Source organism: Diabrotica undecimpunctata, chromosome 2 (genome assembly GCF_040954645.1).
Source record: "Diabrotica undecimpunctata isolate CICGRU chromosome 2, icDiaUnde3, whole genome shotgun sequence".
NCBI lineage: Eukaryota > Metazoa > Arthropoda > Insecta > Coleoptera > Chrysomelidae > Diabrotica > Diabrotica undecimpunctata.
Window position 1 is genome coordinate 39,380,982 of NC_092804.1, and position 25,010 is coordinate 39,405,991.

At 33.8% G+C, this 25,010-nt stretch overlaps 1 protein-coding gene across 1 annotated transcript in view; it reads left to right on the forward strand.

The window, feature by feature from the left end:
- Nucleotides 1-25,010, forward strand: part of RhoGEF3 (Rho guanine nucleotide exchange factor 3) — a 941,311-nt gene that overhangs the window by 152,702 nt on the left and 763,599 nt on the right. Inside the window, exon 3 of the mRNA XM_072521630.1 lies at nt 12,303-12,573. Within this exon, the coding sequence (XP_072377731.1) occupies nt 12,303-12,573 (271 nt within the window). The remainder of the gene's footprint in view (nt 1-12,302; nt 12,574-25,010) is intronic.

Below are 25,010 nucleotides of genomic sequence, written 5' to 3' on the forward strand. Positions count from 1 at the left end.
GTCCATCTGGCCTTTGTTGATCTAAAGAAAGCATATGACTCAATACCTAGAGTCAAATTATGGGAAGCAATGAATCATCTCGAAATCCGACAAACACTAATAAAAGCAGTTAAAGCACTATACAAAGAAAACAAAGTAGCTATTAAATGTGGAAATAAAGCCTACAATCCATTTAAGACGACAAAAGGACTTCTACAAGGCTGTGCTACGTCCCCTACTCTGTTTAAAATATTCTTGGAAAAGACACTCAAACCATGGAGGAGAAAGTGCGAAGGAATGGGCATACCAGTAAGAGACGAATACCTATACACCTTAAGTTTTGCCGACGATCAAGTAGTCATCGCACAAAATGAAGAAGATCTCAGCTTTATGCTCAGAAAACTAGAAGAAGAATATAAAAACAACGGAATGGAAATAAACTTAGAGAAAACCGAATACCTAACAACAGAAAACAAGGATATGAGAAACCTAGAGATAGACGAGGGAAGACAAATAAATGGAACAGATAAATTCAAGTATTTAGGAACCATAATATCGAACCAGGAAACAACAGAAGAAGATATAAACAACAGACTGAGACAAACAAGAAACTGTATAAGACAACTAAACTCAGTGTTGTGGGATAAGAACATTACGATAAAGACAAAAAAGAGAATATATAATACCCTGACAAGAAGTATCCTGACATATGGGTCCGAAAACTGGACAATAAACAAGAGAAATAGAGGTAGAATAAGAGCAGTAGAAATGGAGTTCCTGAGGAGAAGCTGTAGACTTACAAAAAGAGACAGAATTGAAAACGCAGTGATTAAGCGGAGAATGGGAGTGCAATCAGACATAATCGACTATATAGAGGAGAAGAGACTATCCTGGTACGGCCACGTCAGAAGAGCGGACAGAGGACGCTGGATAAACAAAATCACAGAATGGAGCCCGATTGGAGGAAGAAAGAGAGGAAGACCCCGAAGGTCATTCAGAGATGAAATCGACGAGGCTATGGAGAAAAGAACCCTCCGAGATGGAGACTGGAATGACAGGGAAAATTGGAGAAAACTGTGGAAATCCTTAGTAGTAGTAGTAGTTTTGCTAGAAGTGTAATTAAGGGTTAATAGCTGCCTACGATGTTCTAGCCTGGGTTCACCTATTTCAGCTTGTATGCTTATTTATTACATCCGTAATCAATTTTGGAACGACTTAAGGTTCTGTATACCATGAGTAGTATTTTACCATCGGCACCCCAAGTTTTGTGAGCTAGGTACTTTAACAAGTAAATGCCATTTAGACATGAAAGGACCAACTGCTGTATATGACTTTTCTAATTTAACTGTTGATCAAATATCACTTCTAGAAATTTTATTTTGTTTGTATAGAAAAGATTTTGGGTTTCAAGCATTAGGTTCGGTTTATCCTCGATATGTCTTTTTGAAAATATTATACATTTTGTTTTACTAGAACAAAATAAGTGTACTTGTAATATTGATGTCATACAATTAACGTTCTTGCCTTTGATGTAAATAATTAGGTCATCAGCATATAGTCTTGCCAGGTTTCGCCATGATATCGTTTATTGCTAATAAAAATAGAGTAGGACTGATAATCGATCCTTGTGGGATTCCGTTTTGTTGTTCTCTAAGATAAGATATAGCATTATTCGCTCGGACTTGAAATGTTCTTTGAGTTAAAAAAATACTTCTTTAGGCCAAAATATTTCCTTGATATTCCATTTTTTCATTCAATATACGGTGTTTCCATACTGTATCAAATGCTTGAGTTATGTCAAAGTAAATCGAATTAATTTTACTTTGTTATTTTCTTTTATTTTTAATACATATATCAGTAAGTAACTTATTGCACCTTTAGTATTTTTAACAGAAAATAGAACGCGCAGAAAAAAATTCATTATAAACAGAGTCGTAAAATCCTTATAAAATTCTTAAAAATTCAGCGTAGGCATAAAAAAGTCCCAAATATGGTAACGGCAGCCTACACATTTATTTTACCTATGACGAGTTCACTAACTACAGCAGCGGAGTAGAAAATATTGGAAAAGGTTATTGAAGAATCATAAATAATCTCATATGCACCAAATGTTCACTATTATTTGTGTCCTATGAAATATTCGGTTGTGATTAAATTTTCTTACCTCGAGACACGAAGTATTTCTTAATTTACCATTCTCGTCGTGTTGTAACTATTACAAAGTGATAACTCTTTTATGAATCTCGTATTATGCAGGATCTTTCTTTTAGTATTACCTTATACTACGTTTTATTTTTATTGTACGTAATAATTAAGCACTTTGTTTTTTTACACATTCTAAAAATTTTTTGATTTTTTATGTTTAGTAGGATCGTTGAATCTAAATTAATTTATATCACGATACTATTCAGCGACTTTTCTTTTTGTGCAGCTTGTCGTAAGTTACAGAACTTTTTTGTGTGTATTAGAAGTGTATTGAATTTTAAATTAATAAAATATATATTGTCCATATCAAGATATATAAAGAATAAAAAGACATCTGATTTTAGAGGATATAAAGGAAATGTATTTTATAGTAACTATTTCTATAGAAAATGACCCCAATTAGGGAATTTCTAAAAAAGATCTTAAAAAAAAAGGGAAAAGGTAAATAAGGTATGGAAGTACCAATCGAAAATGAAAATAAGTATTTCTTTATACTATTCGATACTATGATATAAAAGAGAAATATATATGGCTAAGTCAATACAACTTAGTCACTAAAAAAGTCAGTCCTACCTTAGATTCTTCGGGCACATAGTAAGATAAACACCAGGCTGAAAAAATGATCATCAAGGTTAAAATTATTGTCAGTTATAAGGAAGGTATTTTAAGTGATGGGTGGATTAATTTAAAGATAGCGAATCACGATCCGAGCTATCGAGATAGGACGTCGCTACATTTTTCTGATCGTCAAAAGACAAAAGAAAAGAAATGCCTGACAAAAGATATTGCTATAATTACAACAAAAAAAGAACTAAATAAGACTTCTTCTATTCTGTACACTTTAGTAGATCTGATAATGATTGTTAATATTCTTCTAGAGTCCTTTTATCTCTGTTAATTCCATACTATTCTATGTTGCTCGTTCTGCAGAGTGAGATAAGCAAGCATGCTTGCTTATGATCAAGATGAAATCAATTTGGTTCCTAACCATATATAATTCTTTCACCGCCGGCTCCAAATGAGTGAACAACTATAAATAAACAAAAATATATAGAAATCAGTCCTATACGAAGTAGAATGAAATTCCGATTTACAAATCTATTAGTAAAATAATACGAAAATAATTAGAGTATATTGTGAAGGTAAAAATATCTGGAAAATATGCTTAAAGCATTTATCACATCTCATCTCATAATTTTCTCTTTGAAAATCAATCTGTATTTCAAACCCTTAATTCGATACTGGTTTAGTAAATACATTATTTTTAAAAAACGAAATAGACCCGACACTGACTGTCTCTGTTATATTTTTAAGGTGAATGGCAGCATATTTGAATATAAAATTTTCGACATCATTCAATTTATATTTTTTGTATGTAACACTATATATATTTCACGGCGTACATCAAAGATTTTTTTCTCTCTTACATAAAAGTATTGTAAATTAATAAAATGTCTGCTATCGGGAAATTTTTTAATGAAAAAAAGTTATATGAAATATAAAGAGAAAGTAAAACGGTGCGTATTTTTATGCGCTTATGATACTGTGTACATATAGATACATGATTATAATCATAATTCCCTTGTCAGTGTCTTGTTTCTTAAACTTATTTAATAAAAAGCTTTCCTTTTTCATCTTATGGAGCTTTTTCTAACAGACGACATTTATCACGTTTTTTGCCGTTTTACTTTCAACAAACTAGTTATGTCTATCTCTTTTATATTGTCGTAACAGAATAATTTTTCGTTTACTCCTTTAACTATATAGTTTGTAGAAACATTGTCATCCTTTTTTTTTTTCACTGAATCCGTCTGTTATAAACCCGATGTACTTCAGCCAGCAGACTTATTATACATCTCCGATTTTTTCATGATACCCATTCCAGGATTCTGAAACCCTGTATCAGCTTGTATAGATTAAGAGGATGGGTCTACAGCAGGGATCCTCACTAGTTTTTCTTTGGGAGCCTAATAGTTTGAATGAAATTTTCCTCAGGGCCGCAAGTACAAGTGGTGGTATGAAATAACTATATGACTATAACATAAGTTTATTACAAGTTACGTAAAAACAATATAATTATAAATTATATGGACTGTTTTGCATGTAAAAATACGAAAATGTCTTTTACTTGACTCCAGGAATGTCAAGTCCTGAATTTGTTAATTCTTTGAAGTCGACGGGCGAAATCTTTCACAGCTCTCTAGAATGGCATCTATGTTAGCAGGTTGGGAAGAAACTGGAATTCTCAAAATGTTTTCAACTTTCTCACTAGTTAGCCCAGATCTGTACTTGTTTTTACTTGCTTACTGAATGTAGATTCACAGACATATGTAGATGCAAAAATACACAAAATTTTCTGAGCACAGTCAATTAAGTTAGGAAATTTGTCATTTTCAACTGCTTCCCAAAACTTATAGTGAGCTTTTTCCTCCTTTTTTCCTTCAAAAATACTTTTGAGCTCTGTATCATTCTGAAGATCAATTAACTCAGTTTTCAAATCCCTAGCTTCGTATTCAAAAATAGAAAGATGAGCTACATTTGCTGTTGTTATTACCCATGGATTTTCCACCAAGCGAAATGGTTCTTTGAACTTCCTGAAGTCACTAAACCAACCAGACATTTCATCCTTTAGGTCTGCTAACAGCTTCAGGAGGTCAGAAATCTATTGACTTTCATCTGGATTTTCATCAAACAGTGCTTTAACGGAAGGAAAGCTGGAATAATCTTCATTTGACAATTCTTCAATATACATATTCAGCTTCTGCTCCAGTGAAAACACAATACTCATCATTTTCGTTACAATTTTATTGTAGTCTCGTTGCAATTTGGTCAATGTTTCATTCATAATGTTCATTGTATCAGTGAGAAACGCTACTTTAAGCCACCAACTAAAATTATGAATATCAGGAAACTCTTTATTATTTGTAACCAAAAACAGAGTAAACTCATGTCGAATGCTGAAAAAAGGTTTAGTTCATTTGATATTATGATATTCACAATCTTTGCAAGTGTTTTCATAAAACAGCTTTCTTGATGAATGATACAATGGAAACTCAATAAATTATCATTTCCCAAGTGTTTTTTCAACAGCTGAACAAACCCTATATTTCGCCCCAACATTGATGGGCAACCATCTGTACACACAGAAAAAACCTTTTTCAAATCAATGCTATGCTCGTTAAAAAAATTTACTATTGTGTTCAAATAATCAATATCTCGAGTTTGTCCAGTCATAGGAATCATGCCCAAAAAATCTTCTTTAAGAACACAATCCTTTGATACATACTTTACGAACAATAGCAGTTATTTCAGTGGACGAGTCGAGCGCAACACTAAAATATTTAATTTTCTGCAGTTCATAGGTAAGATTGAGGGCAATACTTGCTGCTAAGTTCTGTGACCGTCTCATGCACGTTGAATCAGACAGCTGAAGTTTTGAAACTTCATCTAATATTTGTTCATTATTAGCAAATTGTGAGAACAAAGTTTTGCAAACTGTGACAACACATTCTATTACAATTTCTGCATCAGAAAACGGCTTCATCTTTTTTGCTAAAATTTCCGGCCAGTGCCACTGTGGTGGGGGTAAAGATGACTAATGCCAAATACGGTACAATGCATGGCGCCGCTATGCACTACTGTAATCTGATTAAATACATAAATAGAAACATAATTATATTATAACTCGCAAATTTTGTTTTACTGCCTAGCAGTCTGAGGGCCGCGAAAAATCGCTCCGAGGGCGGCATGCGGCCCACGGGCCACGTATGTTTGGTCTAGAGTATGTTTTTGGAGTCACTTGATAGTATATACAAAGTGTGTGCCACCTGCGATCTAATGCCTCGTAAACATATAAGATATATTTGACTGTTTTAGGTTCTTCATTGTATGTAGATGTCTCTTGACTGGCGTATATCCAGTAAGGAAGCATGCTAATACTCTGAGGTGAGCACTGCTCTTGTTTTCCGCAGTACTTCAGCCCTATTATCACATGTCCGTGTATTACCATGTATTTGACGGTATATTTTCTCAGTGAGAGTTATGTTGTCTTTGGATCCTGGATTTTTTTCCATTCTATGACTTTTTTCCAGACTATGCTTTTTGGCACTCCTACGGCCGGCACTGGACCGAAGTATTTTGTAGCTGATGCTTTTCTGACAAGGGAGTCATCTCGTTCATTGCTGTATATTCCCTGGTGACCTGGAATCCATACCGCCATAACATGTTATGTTGCGCTAGTCTGTCAAGTTTCTCTCAGTATTCCCACACTAGCCTAGCATTCAGTTTATTGGCTATTTTTGCGTATGGTGATTTACTTCAGTTGGAAAGCGCTTATGTTAATTTCTTTCTCTTGTATACTACAAGATTGCAAAAATCTCTGCCTGAAATACAGAGGGATATATTCTCCTAGCGGAATAGAAATGTTTAATCACTTCCATCACTACCGAATATTCCTGCACCCAACCCTTCTGCAGTTTTAGATCTGTATGTGTACCAAGTATAACCCTGTAGTCTGGGTGTTTCTCTGTGCCATCCTCCCTTGGGATTATGTTTGATTGGTAATGTACTTTAGCTCGATATCTGGGTACCATATGGCCAAAAATCATCATCCATTCGGTATCCAAAATTTCTTGTATAATGTACTAATCTAACCGATAAGTTACCCAGATTTTCTCGCAGTCCAGAATATTCCATTCTCGCCTCCTTCCTCATAATTACATGTAAAGGAGGAAGGTCAAGTAGGGCCTCCATAGCTGCCATTAGTATGTCTCTTACAAACCCTATGATTCCTAAGCAAGCACGTTTTTGCACCTTGCTTAATTTAAGGATACGACTTTTTTGCTGCAGCTTTGGCTACTATACTACTGATGGCTGTATCAATATGACATGTCTGGTCTTTATGAATGCGTCTGGCTACCATTAACGTAGTTATCGTTCTCTTAGTTATTCGATCTATCTGTGTATCGAGATGCTATCCGCTAAATAAATTCGGTCTATCTACTGATTTTAAGTAATACTTGAGTCTAATATTACCCCAAGATCCCAAGATAGTTGTTTTCACTCACCAGATTTGGATGTGTACCTTTTGGGTTAAAAGGACTCTTCCTTTTAGACGAATCTCCCCTATAATTGCTTCGTAGGAGTAGTTCGAAACTCCCTTCATATCGAGAAGTGCACCCAATACTACCTCTGGGTTTTCCAGAACATACTCCACTCTCTGTACATGACGGTGCAGTGCCGTTTTTAAAAATACTTTTCGATACTTATACTGTCCCTGATACTTCAACCAATACACCATCTCTAATATGCCAATCGATGAGTTTTGCTAAATTCTTTAATAAGAATGACATCAGATTTATCAGCCTGGTATACTTGCTGAACGAGATGGACAGATGACATAAAAAGAGTGACTACAAATTGGATTCAAATGGCGCAAAATCGGACTAAGTGGAAAAGCATGCGAGAGGCCTATGTTCAGCGGTGGACGTTAGAGGCTAGTTGATGATGATGATGAGATTTGCTGTTCTTGTCCTGTTTTGTCAGGTTTGGGTATAAAAGCCATTCTCATTGGCCTCCATGCTTTTAATATGTACGCCAGTCCTAAGCGAGCGTATAGTGTCGTACACAATTTTTTGTACAGAAAGTAATTTTCATTCTATAGAAGTATTTGATGAATCCCGTCCAAATCCGGTAATTTATATGGCTCAATTGAGTTTATTGTTCGTTTGATTTTGTCCTGGTACACCAGTTCTTTTACCACACGCCAGTTTTCTCTAGAACCATAAGTCATGGTAGCCAATCCAGTCTGTTGCCATGCGTTTAGTAATACCAGTTATGTTTTACACTCAGGCAAGAGCACCCTGAAAAGTTCTTCATTGTGTCTTCAGCATTCTGATTATATTAAGTTGACTCCTTTTGAAGCAGGGGAATACTTATCTGAGGATTCTTTGAAAAATTTTATGGAGTCTTGACATTTCTACATAGGGGTCTGTCGATAATCCATCTCCTCGCAATGCCGTCTCCACGATACTCCTTCTGTTTTTCTAGTTCCTTATTACATTCAGTCAGAGCTTCGCGATACTTGCCCCACTCGCCTGAGCTTTTGGTCCTTTGGACTTCTATCCTTTGATTTGCAAGATTTTTATACCAACAGGTCATGTGTTCGAATTTTCGAATGGTTCAGCGGCCATGTCTAGGTCTAATATATGCCTTATCGTCCCTTCAACCCTTCCTTAACAATATTCCAAGTTGATTGATATATTTTCCAGTTTGTTTTACGAAGATTACGATAATGTGTCGATAGTCTGAACAAGTCACCTCATCCAATACATTCCATTTTTAAAAGGTATATTAATTACCCCCTTGCGAAAGTTTCAGAAGTTACGAAAATTGGCTTCTTTCCTACGTTTCGTATGTCTTCCATCTTCTAAGCAATTTTATTAAACCGATATTATTATCGTGTTGATTTGGTAGTTACCTCCCTGGTCCTACAAGAGGTCCAAAGCAACGGCATTTTCCGCACAGCTTTAATGTCAAACTCTACACATTAACATAATATTAATACTTTCGTTCACTTTCTCAAGTTCCATATAAATCATGTCTTCTAGGCATTTGATCTATCTCATTAGATTTACATTTGTTTATTACAAATTAATTGATACCGGCTACATTCATTGCAGAATAAAAAATGACCATAGGCCACCGGCGAGTGGCTTGAGCGCAATTGTAGGCGGCACACATTTTATCGACTAGAGCTATTCCTGCTTCGGATTATTATAGTCAATGATGATTTCTGGCTTTCCCGTTAATTCGTCTGGAAAATCGTCGAGGTGCATTGTTGAGAGTAAAATATCGTTTTTGTTTATTTTGGTTATATACGACACAATAGTACATTTTTTTTTAAAAGCAAACATACTTGCTTTTTCTGGTCTCTTAGGATCTGTAAATTGAAGTGGAAGCTCTCTTTTGTTTTTTCTTATAGTGCCTACCATAGTCATATGATGTTCGTTTAAAAGAAGATCCACCAAGCTGAGGCTCGTAAAAAAATTGTCCGCTGTTACATTTCTGTGAGAACCAGATATAGGACTGCAGAGGCGAGGAACGAGGGAAATATTGCTCGTATCAACTTTATATGGGCAAGGTGGCTGTTGTAAGACGTACACCTCTAGATTTGCGGTATTAGGAAACTTTTATGTTTTTTATCTACCTTTTTATCTACCATTGTATATGCAGATAATGAAAAATGTTTTGATAAATTTGAATTAAACGAATCGAAGAATTATCTTACAGCTGCCCATTTGTCATATTTTTGCCTCTCTTATCGTGTTCGTTTACCAACATAACGGATGTGTCTGAGCAAAAATTTAAACCGTGCAAGGGACATTGTGAATCTAAAAAGCTCTGGCGATGAGCCGTTTGTCCTAAAGGGATCTTGTGCATTTCTGTTATTCTGTTATTTTTGGTTACCCTAGCTATATATAAAAGACCCAATAGTGCCCTAAGTTCTAAAATATCTGTCTTTTTTGCAGATTTATTACTGAGATTGTAAGAACACAGTTCAATAAAGATATTCGCGTTGTCTACAATGGTTTGCAAAATCTCTTCAGTAAAAAAACAACTCCAAATCTTTGATTCGCTTTTCCTATGTCATACTTCGTATCCCGCGGTTTCCTACACATTTCTTCCATTTATTTTCCCACAATCTCTTCCGAAATTAATAAATATAAGGTTGAATGCTCGAATAAATGAACTTTGATCAGATAAAAGGCATATATCGGGCACAGTTTAATTTAATCTTGCCCAAGTACTTTCGATCCCTAGATCATCTTCAGGGGCATTTCGTCAATTACGGCCTATATGACAAGAACGAAATGTCATAAACATATAATTGTACATTACACTACACTACAAAAGGACAAACAAACACTTTAAAATTATTAAGGAAAGCTACATTGCGTGCCGAAGCCGGAGACAGAATGACAAAACCATCATTCTGTCTCCGGCTTCGGCACGCAATGTAGCTTTTCCTTAATAATTTTAAAGTGTTTGTTTGTCCTTTTGTAGTGTAGTGTAATGTACAATTATATGTTTATGACATTTCGTTCTTGTCAGATAGGCCGCAATTGACGAAATTCCCCTGAAGATGATCTAGGGATCGAAAGTACTTGGGCAAGATTAAATTAAACTGTGCTCGATATATCCCTTTTATCTGATCAAAGTTCTTCTGAAATTGGCTCCTTAATTTCTTATATGTGGGTGTCGTGGTCCTTTATCTCTTCGAAATCTCGTTCCAAACATGGTCATCGTCAGGTTCAACTTCTGGCTCAGAATCAGAGAGTAACTCCGCATGAAGCTTTTCAAGATATACTTGTTGCTTTTTAAAACTCATATTTAAAAATCTGTAAAAAATAAGTTTATACCAATCAAATATACAGAAAACAATCAATAGATCACTCCTAATTATAAATTACATAAATATTTTTTGTTTACCCCAGAAATAAAATATTTTAAAATTTAATCTTACCTGAAGATTTATGACAACATATATAACATGCGTACTCACGTTCCACAATTTAATATAGCAGCAGAACTAAATGCATTAGACAACTCTCACAACTGTACTGAATAGAGTATCTCATCGCTTGAAGCTAGCGAGCACGCCACGACCGAAATCAGAATTAATCGTCAGAAATCGACAAATAATTCGACAAGGGGACTCATACTCCACACGTTAACTCTAAAAGATTAATATTCTGTAACAAATATATTGTCCGGAAATATTTGTAACACTATATTAACGGAAATATCAACCTAATCTACTCTATAATTGAAAAGCGCAGCACTACAAAGTTTTTACGTACCAGTACCAGTACATATCGGGAAATTCTTCTTTGAAGTATTAAGTAAATGAACACGTTTTAATGTGATCCGTTTTATTGTCAAACAATAAAAAACCTTTTTACCATATAATAGTGTACGGCTGTAAATGCTGTAAATACGCTCCAAACAGCAGATATTTTCACCGGAAATATAAAGGTTCAGATAGTCAAGAAATGTGGAGACTGAATTGAATTATCGAAATGTACATTTACGGATCCCTTTCGTATACTTCTTTTATTCTATTTTATCCTCATCTTAGGATAGACGATCGAAGTTTGATTTATATCTTTTTAATTGGATTTAAACATCTAAGAGATGTGTGTAGCGTATACGAATTTGATAAAAAACCATAAACTTTTCCGTTTCCTGTTCATGTTGGGTTTCTTGGTCTAACTATGTTGTCTTACCATTAAATATTTATCACCTGAAGAATTGCAACCACGATATCTCGTTGACGTCGATGCCGTAGATGGAACTTTAAAATAATATTTTTATTGTCATTATCATTGTTAGTAGCACCACAGTTTAATGCTTAAAGCTCTATACTGTGGTAATACTCAGAAAAGTTCACCAAACGTTTTCAAGTACTTTTTTTTTAATGCGTAGTTAAAAGAATAGCCAACCATATGTCTATAATTGTTCAAAACTGCGCTATTTTTAAAATTTCTCTAAACGGAACAGAGAAAAACAACATCTTGGAAGCGGCACTTGGCTAATATAAACAGACTCCTGAAGTTATTTAGTCTAATATTTTAAAATGCAAGAAGATAATAACTACATATATAAATTTTTATGATACACGGGGTAAAAAGAAAATGATACAGTCTCATTGCCCTATTCAGTCGTTTTATTGACTATTAACGTTTCTTCTTCGCCACTGTCAAATAAAAAATGCGTGGACAACGATTTGTGTTACATAGAAACACGATATTGACAGCAACAATAGACTCTACGAAACAGAGTGTATAAAGAGTCGCATCATGTTGAGACATTTTGACTCAAGTAGTTATTCACTAGAGACTCTGTATACAATAATACAAAAGAGCAAGTAAATAATCAGATGGTCAAATTATTAAATTGCTTGATTGCAAAATAATTGCAAAAAACTATAATTATCAAATTATTTAATTCCACAGGTTTAATAAATCTAGTTAGAAAAAAGGGAAAGAATTTTCAAATTTAATAAGAATCTTGTAAAATAACTATAGATCACACCTTAATACTGGTTTTTGTTGTAGGGGTCCCAACGTTTCCATTCTCCATCTACGAACTTCCACGGAACCATGGGAAACAACTACTACGTCTACGTTTTCGTCGAGCACGACTCATACTGCCAAAAGTTATTTCTCGAGAGGCGCAGCATCTAGTTTACCACCTCTGACTAAACATCAATCACTGGTCGGTCCGAGTGGTGCATACAAATGGCAAAACTCACCAAGTTTTCATACCACAGCCGAAGTCAACTCTCCGGAGATGTTCGTCGGAATTGCCAAGAGAGAGCTCTCACCGGTAAGTGCTTGTTCTTTTTTTTGTATGTGCCGTCTCTACTAAGCATGGTCAATTATACTCCATCTAAAGCAGATTATACGTTTAATTTATATTTAAAATTGAAATACTGTACTCCCTTGATACTCCGACGTTTTGCAATCCGACACGCTAGGTAGTCCGACGCACCTCCCGGCAAGGTCGCCGTCGTGTCTACTCGTACTGAAATCTGTCGCGAAATGAATCTCATTCTTACCAGATGCTTCATTTCGTGTTTTTAAGTGAGTAGTTCGATTCGATAGAGTTTTTAGATACAGTAATACATAGGAAGTGCCAAACTTTTATTTAATTCGTTTAGAAAGTTCAATTCAATGGCGAGTACAAGTTCAAAACGAAAGCACAAAACGCTGACTCTAAAAGATAAATGGGATATTATTAAGAGATTAACAGATGCAAGTGTGGTGAAACTCCGATTGCGATATCTAGATTGTATGATACTGGACGAGCTACAGGACAAGGAAAAACAAAGACAAAATCGAAAAATTTATGAAATCTGTAGAGAATGATTCTAAGGACAGAAAAACCCTTAAAATAAGTAAATTTCCCGATGTTGAAGAAGCTCTGCACATCTGGTTTAAGCAACAACGAAGCAGATAAGCTCCCATTTCAGGTGACATTTTAAAAAATAAAGCTGTTTTTTTTTATCAGGAAATAACAAACAAAACTGAATTTTCGTACTAGTCAAGGTTGGTTTGAAAACTTCAAAAAACGGCACGGAATACGATTTTTGCAGATAATTGGAGAGAAGTTCAGTACAGATGAGTCTGAGATATCGGAATTTATTAAGAATTTGAGCAAAAAGATCACCAAATTAGACCTAATTGATGAACAACTTTATAACGCTGATGAAACTGGCCTAAACTGGCAGCAACTTCCAACGACATTTATCACTTTAGATGAAAAAACAGTTTTTGGCAGAAAACTTCAGAAAGAACGTCTCACTCTCATGGTATGTGCGAATGCATGAGGATCCCATAAATTGAAATTGCTAATCGTAGGTTAGTCCAAAAAATCTCGTGCCTTCAAAAATGTTAAAATTAAGAAGCTACCAATTACGTACATGTGCCAAAGCCATGCCTGGGTGACAAAAGAAGTTTTTCTGGATTGATACAAGAACAGCTTTGTCAAAAAAGTCAAAGATGAGCTAAGAAAAAGAAACTGCCAGAGAAAGCCCTCCTTTTGTTAGACAATGCTCCAAGACATCCTGATAAGGACGAATTAAAAATCGAATCTGCCGATGGATATATCGAAGCAATGTACTTACCGAAAAATAATACTACATTGATTCAGCCCATGGATCAAAGCGTTATTAAAACTCTCAAGGCACGCTACAAGAAACAACTCCTTATGGATATTGTAAGTTAACCTAATGCTGACATCAATTCAATTTTGAAAAACTTTAACATCAAAGATGCGATTAGAGATAGTTCATACACTCCTGACTACGGCGCAGTAGACGCAATTTGCTTTAGTCTCCACTTTCATGCGAAACGCACTGTACTATGCACTATATAATTCCACTTACAATAGAACCTTTCTGCCTTTACGTGAATTTTGACTCCGCCTTCGCGCAGCTCCATGCTCAGGAGTATTTGCACTATCTTTACCAATGCTACGTTTGCCTGGCAGCAAGTCAAGCCTACTACTCATTAAATCGTGCAAGAATATTTGGTCCAACAACCCACTCCTTCCGATAGAAGTCAACAAAGAATCCAATGACCAACCTGTGAAAGTTGTACTAGATTCGAATTTGCAACGATATGACTAATTCATCAGAATCAAGAGAAGCTTTACACCAGTGGATTTTAGATGACAATCTTAATGAACAGATCTTAACAGATGAGGAAATAATTAATGAAATGACAAAATCTAATAAACACGACACCCATGAAGCACAGGATGAAAAATCTTTCACCGTCAACTGTGATGGTGCTATGTTGGTTGCAAACACTTTGGTGCATTGGTGTGAGGAGAACGCATAGGACTTTGAAAAAATTTTGATGTTAAAGAAGATACAAGAACAAGCAATGACACACTGTCTAAACAAGAACAAGTAAAAGACAATCAAAGATTTCTTCAAAGTGTGAGCACAGTACATAAATATTTACATACGTCCATAATTAATCTACCTTAGTTGCGGCATTTAGCTATTAGTACGTTTAATGTTTATAAGTTATTATTTACACACTGTAAGTACATTTAATTTACTAGCTTTCATATTTCTTTTAATAAACATGTTTTAGTTAGGCGAAATGGGTGTTTCGTTTGCATATTAATCTGTGTAGCATTTTACTTATAAAATTTAAGAATATTTTAGGCTACCGCTAGTACAATAATGCCAATATGCCAAATATATAATCACTTTCGGTAATCCGGACACTTTTTGAAATCTGACGCTCCTTTGGTCCCATACCTGTCGGATTATCAAGGGACAACTGTATTTTCAAATGCAATGACTTGTGTCGTAAAAGTTTTAGCACCAAATAATTATCGGATTTTTTTAACGAAAAATAATTTAATGATTAAATTACTAATATGGCTATTAAAACATAGGGATTAGTGACAAAAAAAAAATTTTATCCAAAAAATTTAAAAAAATGTTTGGGTGATGGTCCACCCTTATGAGTTAGGGCTTTGAAAAGTATATTGCGACCAATTCTCAGACAAACCGAATATACATAGGTATAACATTTTATAAAAATCAGTTAAGCCGTTTGGAAGAAGTAAGGCAACTAACTCTGTGACACTAATATTGTTATTTAAAAATAGGGTTAGGTGATAGAAGGGTAAAAATTAAGAATTATATGTATTGTTTAATACCAAATCATAAAAAAAAAAATAAATAAAAAATATCCAAAAATTTAAATAAATGTTTGGGTTTTACCATTCTTATCAGTAAGACTTTGAAAAATATATTGCGACCTATTCTCAGACCTATCTAATATACATATAAAATTTCAGTCAGTTCGTTACTGTAGAAAGGTGAAAATTAAGGGGTATTATGTATTTTTTAATGCCTCATCATAAATAAATAGAAGTTAAAAAAAATGTCAAAAAAATAAAATGTAATTGTTTGCGGTGGACCAACCTTATCATTTAGGAATATAAAAATAGATTACAACCTATTTTCAGACCTACGGATAACATGTATAACATTTCATAAAAATGGGTCCAGCCGTTTCGGAGAAGTCTGGCAACTAACTCTGTTACACTATTACCAAAGAATATGGACGCATATAAAAGAACAGAGAAAATGGACGATTGGGTTACGGTTATTTATACTTCAAAACAATCCTAAAGAAGGCGACGAAGTCGGAAAGGGGTACGAACGGAGCTATTGCTATAATGCCATTGACTTGCAAACTGTCTTTTTTGGTTTTTTACACAATAAAATCTTTATTTTTAATACGTTTAATTGTTAAAGTTTTAATTTTAATAATTAAAAAAGTATGAAATTTACAATATTCAAAGTATTTATTTTTTTTATTACATGTAAATAAAATTTTATAACTTTAAATTAAAAATAGGTTTGTTACAACGCTACGAAAAACCGTCACGTAACTTTGTATTATACTGTTTTTCTGCCCAAAAATTAACGAAATATTTTTTTAAAATTTTCAAAATATATTCAAAAAAAAATTTCGTTTTCTCATGACTTTTCATCAAACTTTTTAGACTATTTTCGAAATTATTTCATTGAACATGTTCTGTTCAAAAAAGTATTCAATTAAATTTTTACTAAATTTTGAAATTTTCCATTTGGCTAAAACTGCCAAACTTCCATTTCATCCATAATGTTTTAATAACAACAAAAAGCATTTCTGAATTATTTTTGAAACATTTAACAGTAAATTTTAATGAATAGTCTATGTGGAAGTTTTTACGCTGTATGGGTACTATTTAGTCGTGTTTTAAAATATTAACTACTAGTAAAACATAATTTTCACAATGAATAAATATTGATAAAATTATTACAATAGACTCTTAAATTGATTTGTACTTAATTAAAAATAAACTGATGATATTAATTAAAATTAAAATAAATTTTATGTATAAATTTATGACATTTACTAAAATATAATCTTTATAACTATTTTTTTTATTCATATCTGCATGAATAAATAAATTATTGGATTCATCAATCCCTTCTGGACCTGGCGATTTATAGGTGTCCTAGTATATTTTGTCCTAGTTGGCCACTTGTGTTGCATCACGCTAATTTTGATCCATAAGCTATGATATCCATTTAAGTTGCTGTCACGTGGCTAGAGGTATCAGTTTTGTTTGAACCTCAGGAAAGTGCACCCTGAAAAATATTTCAGAGTCTCTTCACAATTTAGTGTGTGTTCACCTGACTTATTTTGGAGCAAGGGAATACTTATCTAAGGGTCTTTTGAGATAACTTTATGGAGCCTGGACATTTCTGCAGTCTGTTCTTTGTCCTAGCAATGCCCTTCATGATTTTCTTTTAGCGTTTTTTATATTCAGTCCATGCTTTGCCATAATTGCCTTACTCACCAGATATTTTGAAGCAATTAAATTTTCGTCTAAATTCTATCCGTTGATTTCTGTCTTATCGTCTCTTTAATCTTACCTAAATAATATTCCAGGTCTGCTTGATATGCTTCCAAATTTGTTTTACGGGGATTACTATAAGTTTCCTTGATATGCTCATTGCCTGTCTCGATGGTCTAAACAAGACACCTTACCTAAGGCATGCCATTTAATGCCTGGGGCAGTAAAAACACCGTTTGGTGTTTTTACTGCCCCAGGTCAGATGGTAGGCATTCGTATCATAGCCAATAATTAATTGCAGTTCATTTTTCATACAATCTCTCACTAACTATTCCAACTCCCTTGATAGTTGTTCGGGATCATCATATGGAAGATATCCTGATCTGAGAACGCTTGATTTTTGAGGAGCAATCGTCATTGTTGGTTATTATGGAACCCAAGTATACACATCTGTCTACCACTTCGAAATTTGGCACTTGGTGTATGTGCGGTAGATTGTCATTTGCTCTGTCTACGATCATTATTTTTGTTTTTCCTGTATTGATCTGAAGTCTGAATTCTTTGCTTATAGTATAAGTGTGTCATCTGCGTATCGCAGGTTGCTGATTTTCTATCTTCTATGGTGATTCCTCCATCCTATTCGTCTAGTACTTTTCGTCTAGTATTATATTAATATATTTTGTACAATAATGCTGATAGTATGCAGCCCTGTCTAGTTCCTTTCTTTGTTTTGAACGCAACTGAATATATTCCGTGTATTTTAACTTTAACTCAGCTTTTGTCTGAGGAGTTGGTGATAGAAGGGTGAAAATTAAGGGTTGTAAAAATTTTTTTCCCAAAATAAAAAAAAATTTGGGGTTAACCATTTTTATCACTTAGGAGTATAAAAAATTTTAGTTCAATTTCACTTGAAAATGGTTGAAATTATCGTGTTAAAACAAGAATACCCATATACAAAGTTTCTTCTAAAAAAGTTTCGACTCATTTTCATCATCCAGAATTTTCTAGTGTAACTAAATATATAATAATAAATAAATCCGTATTCCTTGTCTAATTGCCTCTGTTAAAAAATACATAGTAAAATTATTAGTAAAAAAATCTCTTTTATCCCAATAGTTATGAATTAACCTGTATAATGATATTGTAATACAAGAGAGACTGTTATTTCTTGAAGTGTTTCTTATAGACTTCCTCCAACGATTACATTTTAGAGTATATATTTCAGGTAAAGGACCCGTTTGGCCTTGTAGATCTTTGCACACTGCGATCTAAGAAACCTTTTGTGTATACCTTACATCTATTGTAACTGTTGGATAGACTTAAAGCCTACTATCGAGTTTCTTTTATGTAGATTCCTTGCTATAACACGTTCTTAAACCTTTTCCTTTTTGTCTTTGTAAGTGTGGTCTATAACGGAACTCAGTTCCATAGTCTCTAGTGTGAATGAGCCTTTTTTGTTTCTGCTTGGACTATTTTTGTTTCCCTGAAGCTGGGGAATTGATAGTCGATGCTGGCAGAGCTCCGCATGCTGAAAAAAGGTTAATAAACCCTAAGTTTCGTATAGTACCCGAAGTTGAACCATTCTTAGCTTTCACTAGATCATCCTCGTCAACAGAACTAGGAGTAACTAAATCACGATCGAGTATTAACAGTTCGTTCCACCCCGATGGAGTCTCACCATCGCGGAGGGGCTCCAAAGATTTCGTCTTAATTTAACTTGTTCCATTCCTTCGTATATCTTCTTCGTATATATTCTCTTCGAATTGATGTAGTTCGGTAGTTCCGTAGTTAGCCATCAAATCTGAATTCAAATAAATTAGATTAGTTTGTAGTTTATTACAACCCAGTTTGGAAAAAGAAAAACATTTTTAATGCACTGAAAAATATATATCTTTCATACTTCACTTTTGTAGAATCAGCCGAATGTTGTAAATATTACAAACTACACATAGAACATAGATAACAATCCATTGATGTATTTATGTTAACAACGGGGGTATCGTGTCAGTCGGTTATTAAAAGGGCTGTCAGCAACTCACAAATCGCTGATAACGCACATAATAAATTCTCTCTACATCCAAACAAGTGTGTTTGGAATGTTCAACTGCTGATGCAGTCAAATTACTGCAAATACTACAATTCCGTTAACCATTCTACTTTATAATAAAAGATGATTTATTCTTTTGATGAGTTAATCAGGCAACATTATTAATTGGCTACTTGGGTATATTTTTTGGCTGCTTTTTTGGGTAGCTTTTTATTGGATATATTTTTTGGGAATAAACCACAAGAATTGTAATTCAATTAAATATTTTTGACTTTTGGACGGAAATAGTTTGAATACACTTTATTGAATAATACATATAAATATATAAATAATATAAATAACCTTTAAATATGTTTCTTCTATTAATTAACGGTACATGAATTCTTGAGGATGTAGATTTAAATTGTACCGATCTTCATGCCATGTAGTCTACTTCCAGATAAAACGATTTTAAAGATTTTATTGTATCTGATGATCTTTCTATACTTGGTGTCTTCAGCAAAGAAATAATGAAATGAGTCATCTGCGTGATCTCTTAAGTTATCGTATAATTTAGTTGTTCCTATGAGTTTTACCACGAAGCGTGTCAGTAGAGGAGAATCATCATCATCATTCTGGCTTACAATCCTACGTGCGTCCTAGCCTCCTCAAGAATTTCTATCCAATCGTCCCTATCCATCGCCTTTCTCCGACAAGCACGTATTCCCATATTTCTCATGTCGTCATCGATGTTATCAAGGAACCTTGTTCTAGGTCTTCTTCTTCTTCTCTGACCAATTGGTCTACCAAGGAGCGTTTTTCTAGCTGGGTCATTTTGTTCCATCCGCATTACATGCCCTATCCACCTCAGACGTCCTATATTAATATGTTTTACGATATCAGGTTCCTGTAAGTCCAGGTCTCTAAACCATATGTTAGGACTGGGCGTATTATTGTTTTGTAGAGTTTTATTTTTGTATTTCTCGATATAATAGTGGATTTAAGGAGGAGATTGAGCCCAAAATAGCATCTGTTCGCCGTGCAAATTCTGCAGTTTATCTCTGCGTTAATTCTTTTCAGTGTTAAGGAGTACTCTTTTCAGTATTTGTGGTTGCGTGCTTATTTTCATATACTTCGTTTTGTTGGTGTTTATTATTAAACTCATTTTTGAAGCTGATTCTTTTAATGCTACATACGCCTCCCCTACAGCGTTTCCGTTTTCCCAAGAATATTGATGGATTGGAGAATTTATTTTTTATTTAGCGTATGGAATATTAAGAACACGTAATTAAAATCAATATTTTTTTAAAAAAGGTTCTTTGGTGTATTAAAAATGAACATCTAATATATCAATATAATCTAAAATATTTTCGGTCGCATTCAGAAATTCCATCTTGTTAGTTTTTCTCTTGTCGATCGGATAGCCAAGCGGGCTGGGCGGCTGGCTTCTCCTTCGCTTCACTGCGAGAGATGTCAGTTCAATCCCCAGCTCGGTGTACAGAAAACAAAAAGGCTAACGCAGCAGTTTAAAATTCTAAATGAATCTGCGGCTTAGTCTAGAATATGCTGGTATCTGATGGGCCTATGGTGGAGCAGTACGGCAAGAGATAAGGGCTTGCGGCTTGGTGATACTGCTCCATAGATCCCTACCGGAAGGGCGTGTGCCGCCTAAATACCGGGTATATATATATATATATATATATATATATATATATATATATATATATATATATATATATATATATATATATATATATATATATATATATATAGTTTTTCTTGCTGTTCTGTCAATATATTATTACAGAATACATTATTTTGTTTATATTCTCTATTTTTGTTTGTATTTTTAAGTCCTTCTACCTATTATCGTTCATGTTTAGAACATCTTTTCCTTCTGGCCATTACCCTTTTTTCAGTAGTGATCAGATTTCGCAAGAAATCTATGTCTAAATCTGTCTAATTAAAGAATCTATTGAAACTGACTGAATAACGAAATTCTATGCCATCAAAAGAAGAATATTTAGCAGGATTTTTTTATCTATACTAAAAGAAGAAGTAGCTAATAAGAAAAGAACAAAATTGATAAGGTAAGAATATATCGTGACACATCGTTTATAATTTAATAAAAACCATAACACAAACGTCCCTACACCTAGATTTGTGCTATCCAGATACTATAGTCTGCCAAATATTAAATAAAATTAGTCATACGAAATCACGCGCCGTAAGTGATGAAATTTAGCCGAAATCACGGCCCATAATGAATTCTAGGACATTTTAAATTCAATCATTGGCGGCGCGTAATAATGTTTCCTTCCAAGTCAGTTTACATTATAACAATAGAATATTATATTTCTGATTTTATTAATAAAATTTTTTTTTAAAAATAAAAAAAGTTTTTATTCACACTAATAATGTGTCAACTGAGCAGATGTGCGGAAGTTGACTATATACCTAAAGATGTAAAATACTCGTATTCCAAAGTCTTCTAAAAACCTGCCAAAACGTGTTTATTTGAAAGAAGTTATATATCGAGTCATGCTTTACATGAATCATATTGTTACAAATACAATACTCCTAGCAGTTGATTCTACGTGTTCCGTTTACGGCAGTAAACAAAACGAAACGCAATTATCAAGATTCTATAGTTTTATACTATTTTTTTGTGAATTTAGCAAACATTAGTGGTACCAGAACATCATGGAAAAAGCCAAAGACATCTCACCAAGGAAAATAGCGAAAATAAAATTTTTATTATTGATCATTAATCACTCCAACAGAAAAATAGCTTCAATTTCTAAAGTTTCAAGGGCAACTGTGGACTTTGTAAAAAAAAACTTGAAGAAAATTTGGATTTGATCCCACGTCATATACAAAAATGTGGTCGAAACAAATTACAACACCACGAGATGAAAAAAAAAATTCGAGATATTGTTTTGGCAAACAGAAAATAACTTCAAAGGATATTAACGAAAATTATGCAGAAGTCTGGCACCAAATAGGTCCAGATAGCTCGTCCCCGAATAAACGATCTGGCGTTTTCATCATGTAGTCCTGCAAAAAAGCAGCTACTCACACCAGCCTTAAAGAAAAAAAGGCTTCAAAGGGCTAAAGATCATAAAGATTAGACCATTGATGATTCAAATCAGGTAAATAACATTACTTAACATTGTTTTCTTTTATATAGTTTACAGTTAATCAATTTGTCCACGATTCTAAAATAATAATAATATTCTAGGTTTGTTTTTCGAACGAATCTATCATGCAGATCCTCATGGATAGAGCTGAATTTATAAAGAGAAAACCTGGAAAAAAATACAAAGCTTCCATCTTCCTTACTGACAACCAGATAAAGGAGCACGACTGGACTGGCAATTCGCCAGATCTGAATCCAATAAAAAATCTTTGAAAGCTCATGAAGAAATTTCTAATGAAATTATAACCACAAAGCGGCAATTGATCTAGCGTTTAATACCAGTATGGCACAAGAGTGAAAAAATTCCACAAAATTGCCAGAAATTCATAGAAAGTATACCAAGAAGGTGCCAGGCAGTCATTGTTACAAAGGGTGACCCTACCAAGTATTAGGCTTAAGGCATATTTTTAAGTGTTTTCATGTAATTACTCGTTTCTTTTTTAATATCTGTACACTCTATAAGGTTCTAAATCATAGTAAAATAGAGTTAAGCATAAAAATATGTTTTATAGCTCAATTACATACCAATATTAAACAAAAAGTAAAATTTTATGGAGTCTCCAATAATTTGATTACCCACTGTACCTTCATTTTATTAGCATCAATAAAAACGATAAATTGCATCAAAGGAAGAACCGGAATAAAAGTGAACGTTTAACTTGCATGGCAACAAGAAAACCTGCACTACACTGCAAGTCACTAAATACTAATATACATACAAGTCAATATCATTTAAAACAATAATATAATATAAATTTGATTCTAAATAACACCCTTAATGGGCATATATTATCTGATCACTTTTAAAAACTACCTATCATTTTTCTTGAAGGTCTTGTCATTTCAAAACAGTTTTTACTTCCTTTTGTTAACAGTTGGTTGTTGCCACTCAGAGTGTCATGTCCCTTTTTTGAGCTGGAAATTTGTATGTTCCCTTAAAAAATGTAATCCCTTATCATCGACCTAGTGTCCTAACGATTATAATATTTGTTACTCTAATTATGGAATTTAAGGATCATATGACCTCATTATGTAGCTAGTTCCAATTAGTTGATAGACGTAAGTATTAACCACATAAACTAAAAGGTGGTCTGAACGAATTAATGAATAGTTCGCTACGCAATTTTCTTCATTAGTGGGGTCGGCTTTCTTAATTTTCCTTTTTGACGAGCCGTGTTTTTACTATTTATGGCGCCTGTTTACCTAACATCTGTGACATTTTTTAAAGTAACATTCATATTACTTTATGATTAAATTTTATAGTTTAAAGTTTCATTCAAATAAGAATTTTATCATTTATAAGGCATTTTATTCATACAGTCCTTTGTTCTTTATTGAATTTATTCTCTGCGGGGCATTTTCTGTCTGAATCTTTTTCCGGATAATATAATTCATTGAAGGTAATATTATTATTCACGCATTTTTAGTTGTAATGACAGCTAATTTTACTGCCATTGAATTTTTAATATTTGAATTTAGTAGCGATAAGAATGTCTTCATGTGTCTTTTTTAAAGAAACACGAGGATAGACACTAAATTTGATGACATTTTTAAATTGTCCTTAAAAAATAAGCTATGCTTTTATAAGGATTTTCTGTACCTAAATACAGGGTGTTTTGATTTATTTCGATTTTTCCAAAAATGTAAAGTTTTAAAAAACATTTAATATCTATGAATCTGAACTTGGGGATAAATTTGTTCTTTAGCACTAATAGAAGTATATTTGTCATTTTTAAACTTGTATTTATACATAGTATTTTAACCTCGGAAACCTTTTTTGGATGGTGCTAAAAAGGTCACCAATGGAGACACTGCGAACGGCAGCTAGGTGGTTGGTGGAGAGCGAGTTGGGTGGTAGAAACTAGCTTTTCGAACCAGGAATGGATTCAACAGAAGAAATAATAAAGATAAGACAAGATAAGATGGATTAGAAAAGATAGAGAAATAGATAACAGGAGGGATAGGTAAAATTACCAAAGATAAGAGAAGATAAGAAAAAGGGCGCCACTTAACTTTTTGGGGTTACAAAGCGGAAAATTAAGAAATCTTAGAAACGAAAAGAGATAAGGAGAGATAATTCGGTTCTGACAGCAAATACAAAAAAATATATTAACAATTAATTAATAAATAAATAGGGCCTGCGTAGCGCAAGCGGTAGGATTCTTGCCTCGCACGCCGGTGGTCCGGAGTTCCAATCCTACCGCCGGCAAGAACAACTAGACATTTTTAAAAATGTCTATAGGCCCCAGGTCGACTCAGCCTGAATAAAATGAGTAGAAGGTTGAAGCGTAGCACTGGCCATGTTACCTTCCTTGTATACCGTAGGCCCTAGATATAGCAGACTACCCTGCTATACTCCCAAAGCCGGGAAAAGCGGTATAAAACAGGAGACTATTATTATATAATAAATAAATGTGGTCAACACACTACATAAACAAATAATAAATAATATGTTCGGTGGAATTCGTCCACCTACTTACCTAAAAACATATACAGCCTGATCTTTCTCTTGGTCGAAGATATCGTGATAGTTAAATAATTTTATTAGCAAATATTCAGAGATACTCTATTATCAGGAAACTTATTAGGGGTAGATAAATAAAATTCAGTAGGTAAACAAACAAAATATATTCAATAACTGAATCACCAGACGGGTGAATT